Raw genomic sequence first — 11,095 nt, 5'->3', positions numbered from 1 at the left:
GCAGTGTTTGCAGGAGAGAAGCACAGCAGACCGTAGCCTTAAACCCCCAACACACACACACACACACACACAAAGCTGCAAACATCAACCATTCTTACCTGATCACCTTGGCAACACTGTGTGGGGGAATTGCACCTGTTGCCAGCAGGTAGCCAGGTAAGCAGGTGTGAATGCTAGGCGGTGTTTAGCGTCGCTGCACCGCAGAGCGGCTGGGGACGCACCTGCCGGAAAACAGGTCAGCGGTGCCTTTGAAAAAGCGATGATCAAACGACTCAAAAGGCTTCCTGTCCTTTAACGGCAAACGGCATTGTTTTATTCCTATGTTTCCTAAAGCGAAACTTTAATAGGAAAAGAAAGCCAATTAAATTTAAATGCCGAATGGAATTTTAAGAGAGATTCTAAATCTGTTCAGTCAAGCCCCTGCCAAAATATTTATTTGCTGAACTGGAACTGGACCGTGGACATGTAAAGCCGCTGCTATGCATTTCTCCTATTAGCTACTTTATCACTTATCCATCATGAAAGTTTAAAAAAAAGATTTTATTAAGCATTTTTGATTTGGCTTTCGCTTTAAACGGGACGTGAAACCTAACCAGTCACGTACAATGAGCTTCCCAGCTCGGTGGTTAAGAAGGCCCTGGCTCTCGGTTCCTTTAGTACTTTAAGCGGCGAAGGTCTCGTTTAAGGAACGCGATCTTCGCTCGCTCGGGCTGGGCAGTATACGCTCGTATTGTGTTTCAGCATCCTGGAAATAAAAGCGAGGTGCTGGTGTCGGGTTCCAGGTGACAAAACATGTAACTTTATCATCCTTCAAAATCCATAACCCTGTTTCTCTGTGAGTGAGTGCAAACATGGAACAACTTTGCCGCGTCTTTACATTTGCTATACGAGACGGACGGTTGGCTGCGCGTGGAAAAAACCCCGTTCCTTTGTAGCCTAATAAGCTCGCGTATGCTATAGTTCTGTTTATTTAGATAATGTCAACGTGTTGTTATTATTGAACCCATGTATTTGTGTGGCGCTACATAACCTTACATAACCTAGCCTGTACATACATGAATTTACCTTTTTTAAAAGCTGCACCCAGTACCAGTAAACAGCATCACGCAGTTTGGAGAAACGGTAGGTCCGGAGATGTGTCGGTACTTTGGGCCAGCTGGCCTTATCGCGCAACTGCGCGCGAGCGGACGAGGCCATAGAGAAAAGAAAGACCGCCAGTCCTATGTCTATCCGAGCGGTTGCTATAACACCCTATACGTGAATAACTCTGCATCGGGTAGGCTACTTTAGGAACAATGCCAACGCTGAATGAACCTGCGACAGCCCCTGTGATTGATTTTTGTTGTTGTTGTTATTGTAGTAGGCTATGCAGCCCCTTTTATCTCTTAACAAGCGCCCCGGGCGCTAATTCTAGTGTGGCGCTCACTAAACCGGTTCGTTTGTTACCGTTAGACTTCTGACAAGAATAGGCCTGGTTCTCTTTTTTTTTCCAGAGAACTTAAGAATCAATCCGCAACGTAAATCGTTATGTTTGTCTGTGTACTAAGAGTCATTGTTCTCAGAAAACAATGATAAATAGTTCTCATGTCCCTCCGTCGTATCCCAAGAAGATTAGTGTGCTAGGAGACCATGAAATACCGTTGAACTTGTTCAGTAGCTTTGTCGCACACTATGCCTTTTGTACTCGACAAATGTACTCGAACTGTGATGTGATCGTATTTCCCGTTTGAATTGTAAAGAATTGTACGTGCACTCGCACAAATTAGCCCCCAGCCTAGACAAATAAGCAAGATTCATGCATGCGACTGAATGCGCGTGCTTCATTTAAAAGCCCTGCGTCTCTTTAGACTGATGCACTTTCTGTTATACTGAGATTGAGGGAAAAAATTGACACTTTTTTTTTTGTTGTAAAAAGCTTCTTTATTTCAAAAGCCAAAAATTGGTGGTGCGACCAATAAAAAGCACAATTCATACACAGGGAAGACATCCATAGTGAAGGTAAAGCTACCGGGACAACGCTCAGTGGTTTTCAAATCAGTCTGCCAGAGTTTTCTGGTTTGCTGGGCTACGTTAATTTTCATAAGTATCCCTTCAGCCAAACCTTTAGAGCAATACATATATGGCAACACGAGAAAATGGTGAACACAGCATAAATAAATGCAAACAGTTTGGTAATTGGCATTGTAACCAGCCAAGCTTTACCAGAGTATATATAAAAAAATAAAAAAAAATAAACAAAGATCAAGTAAGGATAACACAATTTCCATGAACCCCATGCCCTAACTCAAGAACAATAATATTAGTGTTTAAAAAAAGCAGAAGTAGTAAAATCCAAACGGTGATGTAGTAGCGTATGCAGTGATCGGTATTGCTAGTCACTGGTTGTTTTCTCTTCACAGTTGGCTTGCCAGTTGTAGATAGAAATCTATTCACTCTGGATAATTTCAGTGCACTGCAGAATTACACCACTCGCCCCTCTTGTGAAAAAGGGGGGTGACTTAGACACTCTTCCCTCTTGTGAAAGAGGGGGCAGATGTAGAGACTTGTCCCTCTTGTGAAAACGGGGGGGGGGGGGGGGGGGGGGGGGGTTAGGGTTAGGGTTAGGGTTTGGGGGGGAGGCGCAGAACAGCTGCTTATCAAGCGTAGTGGACGGGGCCCTAAGCACAGAGTCAATATTTGTTGGCGTGCAGCAGGGCGGGTCGGGTTTCCTGGAGCAGTAGCATTCCGACCGGTAGCAGAATGACGCAGCGTCTTGCATACAGTGAGGTATGCTGAAGTGCCAGTCAATGCTAACATTAAATGAAAAAAAAAACGAATACACTGATGTGTGGTGAATGTCACTGTTCAAATGTACTGTATAAGTGCTAAATCTGATATCCTCCTCTTTATTGGCTCTTAATTATTGATATTTATTATAGACGAGATGTAACCTCCTCCCCCCGTCCCCCCCCCCCCATCCCCCCCGTCCCAATATATATTCACTTATTTATAGTGAGGGGGCAGGATAATCCACTAATTAGTTTTTTCAGGACTTGTATTCTTCAGGATGCCAGCAGTCAGGTGCCATTGCAAAAAATGTAGGCTGTGAGCTTCAAAAACCGAAATCCGTGGAAGTGTTCTGGAGTGAGAGTGAAGTCTCCTCACTGCCAGCAGCCAATGAGAGACGACCGAAAGGCTGTTTCCCCAGGAGTCTGAACGTCCCGGGAGCGATCGATGGGGGGACGGCGGTATTTTGGCGGAAGGAGTCGACGGTCTCCTTTTGGACAGATCCCATCATGCAAACCACAGAATGATCTGCAGTCATGCTGGACACAAGTCCTTCCTGACAGCTTGTGAACATCAAGCAACATCAAGCGATGATTTGAATTGATGATTGATAAACAGCAAACAAGTAAGTAGAGTGACATCACTGTGATCTCTAATGCGATTGGCTGTGACGTCCTCAAAAAAATTCTGTGTCCCCCCCCCCCTTTCTTCTTAAGCTTATCAGTATTTCTGTTGATGTAGAACCCCCCCCCCCCCCCCCCCGGGGAATCCACCCGAGGAACCCCCCCTCCTAGGGACACGCCCCCGTTAGTTCATGAGGGCCACCGTGCTCTCCTCCTGCCCCCCACACAGCCCCGAGAAGAACTCCAGCGCCAGGCGCACGTGGATGGGCACGAAGACGTAGGACGTGTAGATCACCATGGCGACCATGGTGAAGAAGACCGTGTTGAAGATGGACTGCTCCCACGGCTCCAGGACGTAGATCCCCGTGATGAGCAGGTACTGGTAGTACAGCCAGCACAGGTACTCCTTCAGGTTCTTCACATCCATTCCGGAACTTTCTGTCACACTGGTGGCGGGAGTCGCACGCACGCGCGCACACACACACACACACAGACACACACACATACACACACACACACAGAACTGAGTCAACGCAGAATCTAAACAGTGTGTAATGGTGCCAAGTGAACATGCTGTCCTAAGTCTCCTGGCTGGTGGTGCAGCTTCCAAACTCTAATTCATGTTTTGGAAGTGATATTGATATTGATTTTAGTGCTTCACAGAGAGGTGAAATTAAACTCAAGGTAAGTCCTTGTTTTCACTGAAGGCCTTGCGTTAGCCTCAGGCAGCCTCCAGTAAGACACTCAGCGCCAAAAACAGGAACTTGCCGTGTTTTGGTTGGATGGATAATGGCAAGCGTAAAGGCCTTCAGATTAAACTGGACTTTTATGTCATTTGCAAAGATAAAAAAGCTCAATATATGAGTACTTCAGCCTCACCTCACTAAATTACTGTACATGTTTACAGCTGTGGTGTGCTTTGTGTGTTAATGTGGTGTGCAGTATGTGTTAATGTGGTGTTCAGTATGTGTTGATGTGGTGTGCAGTATGTGTTAATGTGGTGTGCAGTATGTGTTAATGTGGTGTCCATTATGTGTTAATGTGGTGTGCTTTATGTGTTGATGTGGTGTGCGGTATGTGTTGATGTGGTGTGCTTTATGTGTTGATGTGGTGTGCGGTATGTGTTAATGTGGTGTTCGGTATGTGCTAATGTGGTGTTCAGTATGTGTTAATGTGGTGTTCAGTATGTATTAATGTGGTGTTCAGTATGTGTTAATGTGGTGTTCAGTATGTGTTAATGTGGTGTTCAGTATGTGTTAATGTGGTGTGCAGTATGTGTTAATGTGGTGTTCAGTATGTATTAATGTGGTGTTCAGTATGTATTAATGTGGTGTTCAGTATGTATTAATGTGGTGTTCAGTATGTGTTAATGTGGTGTTCAGTATGTGTTAATATGGTGTCATGGCCAGCTCGTAAGCCATGGCAAAAGGAGGGAGACCACACGTTGAATGTTGCCAAACATTATAGCAAATTAATTTATTAGCGAAATGTAGACATAAACAGAGTGGAGTGGGGTAGTCAGTACTGTCAGTAGTGTGTGCAGATGCATGGATACACCTGAACGTGTACATGTGAGGAGTTAAAGGTGTAAAACAAATACAACAAACCAGACAGTGAAAACATAGCCCACGGCTCCAACACAGGCACATGACAAAGGGAGGACCTCTGGGGGGGTGTGCAGTATGTGTTAATGTGGTGTGCAGTATGTGTTGCTGTGATGCTCAGTTCAGGTCAGGAGAGTGCCAATCATGTCAAACTGAGTAGTTTCAAAGTAAAACGTTTCAAGCAAAAAATAAAAGATACCCAAGAATAAAATTAAAAAAAAAATAAAAACCTGTTTAGAAAGATGTTTATTAATAAATCCTCCTCCAGAGTGCACAGCTATAATTTCCCGAGGGGGTGGGGAGGCGGGCAGTTATACACATACTGCAGGAATGTGGCCCCCCAGGGGCACTCAGACACTTACTGCAGGGCGGAGGGGAGGTGGGGAGGTGGGGGGGGGCAGGCGGACACGCACACACACTTGGTAAATAACGGCCCCTTCTCGTGAGTGTTCTTTGAGAATGAGGAAGGAAACCGAATAACACCAGCATACCGCACTTACGATCCAGCCCTACTGCTGACTGCAGCCCAACACCACCATACCGCACCTACGATCCAGCCCTACTGCTGACTGCAGCCCAACACCACCATACCGCACCTACGATCCAGCCCTACTGCTGACTGCAGCCCAACACCACCATACCGCACTTACGATCCAGCCCTACTGCTGACTGCAGCCCAACACCAGCATACCGCACTTACGATCCACACCTACTGCTGACTGCAGCCCAACACCACCATACCGCACTTACGATCCAGCCCTACTGCTGACTGCAGCCCAACACCACCATACCGCACTTACGATCCAGCCCTACTGCTGACTGCAGCCCAACACCACCATACGATCCACCCCTACTGCTGACTGCAGCCCAACACCAGCATACGATCCACACCTACTGCTGACTGCAGCCCAACACCAGCATACGATCCACCCCTACTGCTGACTGCAGCCCAACACCAGCATACGATCCAGCCCTACTGCTGACTGCAGCCCAACACCACCATACCGCACTTACGATCCACACCTACTGCTGACTGCAGCCCAACACCAGCATACCGCACTTACGATCCACCCCTACTGCTGACTGCAGCCCAACACCAGCATACCACACTTAGGATCCACCCCTACTGCTGACTGCAGCCCAACACCAGCATACCGCACTTAGGATCCAGCCCTACTGCTGACTGCAGCCCAACACCAGCATACCGCACTTAGGATCCACCCCTACTGCTGACTGCAGCCCAACACCACCATATCGCCATGAATTCACTCTGCTTTATAAGAGGGACACACGCATACACATCAACGCACGCACGAACATGCACACACACACACACGCGCATGCACACACACATGCACCCATGTGCACTCACACACTCACACACACACCCACGCTCACACACACATACCCACGCTCACATACACTCACATGCTCACACACACACCCATGATCTCTCACACACACACATACCCACGCTCACATACACTCACATGCTCACACACACACCCACACACATGCACACACCCATGCTCTCTCTCACACACACACACACACGCTCACACACACACACACCTGCAAACACCCACACACCCATGCTCAAACACACACACACACACACTCACACACACACACACACACACATAAAGCTCCCTGCATCTCGGGAGATGCTGGACTGGCTGGGCAAGTGTTGGCCAGAGGACACTATGCAGCACAGAGCGCAGTCCAGCCCTCGCCTTTATTTTCAAACACTTTCCACCACCAAAGAGTCGGTGAGTCAGCAAACTGCCCGCGAAAAGACAGGCTCACCCCACCAGCTCCAAATGCCGCTCACACCGTCCGCTCCAAATGCCGTTCAATCGATTCTAAAGTGAACCTAATTAAGTCGTCTGTACATGTGAATGTAATTTCAGGATATTTCAGAAACGTTCCTTCTGCCATACAAACAATCCCGGACGAGAGCCAAGAGACACTTAAAAATGCTCACGGATTCAACCTCCATCACTATGACTGGTTATGATCGATGGTTTCCGAGCGCAACGGTACTGTCAATCAGTCTGGCACGAGCCTGGCGCTTATGGAGCACCGCTTGGCACAACTGTTTGTGTGGAACTCCTCCACCTAGAGACAAACGGCCGTTTAAAGGTTAATATGCCAGATGGATTTGTGAAAATGATAGCGCAGTGTTTACGATGTTAGCCCACGTTATAAGTATGTTATCAAAACTGTCACCAAACGATAAAAAAGGCTCGTGACCCGTGCGAAGCCGTTAAACCGTGACCGCACCACAACGAAAACATTTCGGTTCACGCAGACGATTTCAGGTGTCATGAATATTAAACACAAGTTCCTGTCACTACAATGTCTTGTTAAAACCACCTCTGGCATGCCGTTTAATCGCATGGCTATAATAGCCTCAAAGCGATTATAGTTCCATAAAACAATTCAAATGATAATGTGAATTTAGTCTGTTTCAGCATCTCGCACCGCTGCGTTTACAATATTTACTATCCCGCCTTCTGATTCGTTTAGCCAAAAATTTAGCACAGCCCGCAGATTTAACTTCAGATGGAGAGCAGCCCTGAGGAGGATGCGCTAATGAGATATTGTAGCGGTGCAAGGATCCCTGCAGTCAAAAGCCAGCGTGGGAAGCCTTTCCGAAGCGGCGGTCGCGATGAAAAGCAGTACTCACCTCGAGAACAGCCAGCGACAGCGCGCGCACTGCGGTGCCGCAGTTATGTTGGTCAAAGTTTATTACGGGACCCTGGAGACAATGGACTGCGTCCCAGTGGCGGCCCGCTGCTTTATGTAAACGAAAAGTAGTCCGACCAGTTCGCTCAACGCCAGGTCATATTCGCTTTCTCCCTTTTCTCGCATTATACCACACCCACCACTCCTGTTTACACTCACCTGTACCACGGACGGATAGTCCAGCGCGAGAGCTAATGGGAACAGCAGGCTGAGCGCAACATTCTGCCGCTATAGCATTATACTGCGCACACAGTATCTAAAACCGTGCATTTATTCAGTCGACACCCGACAAAACACCACTGGCGTTTGCCGCAGAGAAAGAACGCTGACGAATTAGATGCTTTCCAGAAACTTTTGCTCGCTGTAACATCTATCTAGACTTACATCTTCGTGATGCCTTGTCGTGGAACAGGTCGTGACGTCCTGTCCCCTACCCTATATAAACAGACAAAAATGCCTTACTTGTTGAAATACCTCCACGCGAGCTCGGTGGTGACGGGCTGCTCAGCTCATAAGATACCTTACTGAAACGGAGGAAAGCCACAGATTCTCCGTCATCCGTGTGCCGTGCCCAGCAATGGTGTGGAAGACATTAATTGTAACGGCGACCGAAGGTGGATCACATCTTAAAGCAAACACATTATATTTTATTTACAGCAGGACGACTGTTTATTTAGGGATGCCATAAGCTAACTGAATGTGATTGGATACTGCTGGTGAAAAATACGCATGGGAACAGGACGTGTTTAGAACACTGTGGGAAAATAATTATTGCAGTTTTTTTACACGTTTTCATAGATTATGTAGAAATAAAAAGTCGCCCATTCATCTATTGTGTGAATGTCTGTTACGCTATCCCGAAGCTATCGCAGCGTAGCGATGTCATTTAACACTGTGGGTTTGCCGCATTGGGCATTTTGTATGGCTGTGATTGGGTTCCACGTGCGCGTCTCATAATAAGTCTGGTAAAGGTACACACTGGCCTGCCAAAAACCCGTGTGTAAACGTATGACGACCCCGAATTGTTCGTAATGCCCCACGAATTTCGTACAGAACAGGATAGACGAGGGGCAGAGATCGTGATGTCTTTTACAATGTGACGCATGGCGGGATTCGCCCGGGTGTGTAGGCTTTGCAAACGCTGTCGAAGGGCTGTGCGGATGTGCAGCGGTGCAGGTGCCGCGCGACGGCAGTTCCGTTGTATGCGTCAGTATTTCAGCAGTTCGTTACACGGTACACTGGTCAGCAGCTCCAGCGTCAAAAACAGCACCGACGGCTCTGCCAGGCGAGCGGCTTCTGCACGTTGATACTCATGTACACACACACACGCATTCATAACACAGTATTACATTCTCACTCTTTAGAGCATGCTGGTCGAGCAGCACAGCCACACTTGTTTACGGGAATGGCGGTGGTACAGGGCGATCCACTGCGACTGCGCTGACTGCAGCAGCATCATATAATCCATAATGTATGATGCAGATTATTATCGATGGGTATTATAGGTTATTATTTGTAGGAGTACGATGATGAATGTGGTGGTGGTTGGTGTTGCGTTCTCTATCCACTTCAGCTCACGTGTCACGTACAGTATTATGGTATGAAATACCTGCTGTGCATCACCAAGCTGGGTTCTACAGATATAATAATAATAATAATAACAATAATAATAATAATAATGTATGGGTGTATAACCAAATGTCACACAAGTTTGTGTTTCCTTGCATGTTTGGGCCATGCAGGAAAGTCAGCCCATGTGTGTCTTTTTTTATTTTCTTTTTCCACTGGATGAAACTGGTCGAATTACTACATACCTGTATATGTGCTCTAATGTTGTACGGCCTATAAGAATGCAGCACCTATCTGTGGGTGCGTGGCAGTTTAGTACGGCCAATGAGAATTCAGCGCATATCTACTGTAAAACAGAGAATGTTGACGAAAGGGGTTCAGGTTGAATATTACAGCTCGTATGAGCAAATAAATCTGGCCCTGTCTGATAAGGCAAAGGGCGTTTTACCTATTTCTGTGATATCCAGCGATAGCCTGTGATATTCACGTCGATTAGATAGACTGAACGCGTTTGATGTTTGGATACTTGCCAACGACAACACGGAGAGATATAGCCGGGAGGGCTGAGGCACTGACGCTGTTGCTATGGCGCTGTAAGCCCCCCCCCCCCCCCCGTTTCCTTGGGTTTATCTGCGTATCGGTATGTATGTATGTATGTTAGAAAAAAAATGCTGCCCACACACTGCAAAATAAGTAAACGAGTAAATGAACCAAGGGCAAATAGCAGGTATCCTTATTCATCTCATGCTGTTTTCAGTGCGTGTAGGCCTGTGTTTGTCGCCTTTTAATAAGAAGAACAAAGATTTTAAAAAACATTTTTATTAATGTTTGTTGATTATGAATTAGAGTTCAAATGGAATCAATTGCATCATATTTGTATTGCGCTCTTTATTGACATTTGTCACAAAGATGCTTTACAGAGTAACAGAACGAGAGGAGCAAAAACCAGGCCTGAACCCCCAAAAAGCGAGCAGTGAGGTAAAACAACCCCCCACTGGGAAGAAACCTCAGGAGGAACCCGGCTGTAGAGGGATATAATGCAATAAGGGATCTATCATAGGTAATAATCAAATGGGTTGAGTAGGTTGCAGGTGACAGTTAAATTGCAGGCAAAATTGTTGCACACAAAAAATAAAACTTTTTTCTTTTTCAGGTCAGGAAGGATATGAGTCATGCAGTGACCCTTCTGTTCCTCCCCCTGCTGGGGAGGGACCCGTATGACATTAAGGCTAAGCCTAAGTGCACCGTATGACATTAAGGCAAAGCCTAAGTGCACCGTATGACATTAAGGCAAAGCCTAAGTGCACCGTATGACATTAAGGCAAAGCCTAAGCACCACAGGTACTGGAACCTTTTTGTTTTTATATCACAATTCTTTATTTTTAATTACATATAGCTGATATTGATCAGGCTTACCACATTTGCCCGGCTTGTTTGGAAGGCTGAGTCTTGATTCAGTTAAAATATGACACAGTTTAGCCACACGATGGCACTGTAGTGCACACAACAAAATTTTGACACTAGGAAGCCCAGCCCTCTGCCTAATGCCATTTTGGAATAAGATGTGATATGCAGGTCCCTGTAACATTGCCTCTAGGACCCATAATTGCTGCTGTATTGGATTCTGCGTTTCCTTAAAAGCACTTTAAATGTTTATTCTCCTACAAATGTTAACCAGTTCACAGGAAATTCTGTGTGGTGCATCTATGACCAACTGTAGCGTTACCTTTCCGCAAGGGACAGCTTAATGAAGAGCCAATTAACTTTCAGTGGGCATGCTTATCA

General features: G+C 46.4%; 1 protein-coding gene across 3 annotated transcripts; it reads right to left on the bottom strand.

Annotated features, from left to right (window-relative positions):
- Nucleotides 1-3,536: 3,536 nt before the first annotated feature.
- sptssb (serine palmitoyltransferase, small subunit B) lies at nt 3,537-8,402 on the bottom strand. 3 transcript variants are annotated; one of them, XM_035384113.1, is made up of 2 exons: nt 8,262-8,402; nt 3,537-3,835 (listed from the first exon to the last, which is right to left on the bottom strand). In XM_035384113.1, the coding sequence occupies exons 1-2, from the start codon at nt 8,297-8,299 to the stop codon at nt 3,574-3,576; spliced, it is 300 nt and encodes a 99-aa protein (XP_035240004.1). In that variant the 5' UTR covers nt 8,300-8,402; the 3' UTR covers nt 3,537-3,573. The 3 variants fall into 3 exon arrangements, with proteins under 3 accessions (XP_035240004.1, XP_035240006.1, XP_035240005.1); XM_035384115.1 differs by lacking the exon at nt 8,262-8,402 and adding an exon at nt 7,901-8,199; XM_035384114.1 differs by lacking the exon at nt 8,262-8,402 and adding an exon at nt 7,683-7,863.
- Between the last annotated feature and the right edge of the window lie 2,693 nt (nt 8,403-11,095).

Source organism: Anguilla anguilla, chromosome 12 (genome assembly GCF_013347855.1).
Source record: "Anguilla anguilla isolate fAngAng1 chromosome 12, fAngAng1.pri, whole genome shotgun sequence".
Classification (NCBI taxonomy): Eukaryota; Metazoa; Chordata; class Actinopteri; order Anguilliformes; family Anguillidae; genus Anguilla; species Anguilla anguilla.
The sequence above is the reverse complement of the archived record's forward strand: the minus strand, read 5'-3'. Positions and strand labels throughout refer to the sequence as shown.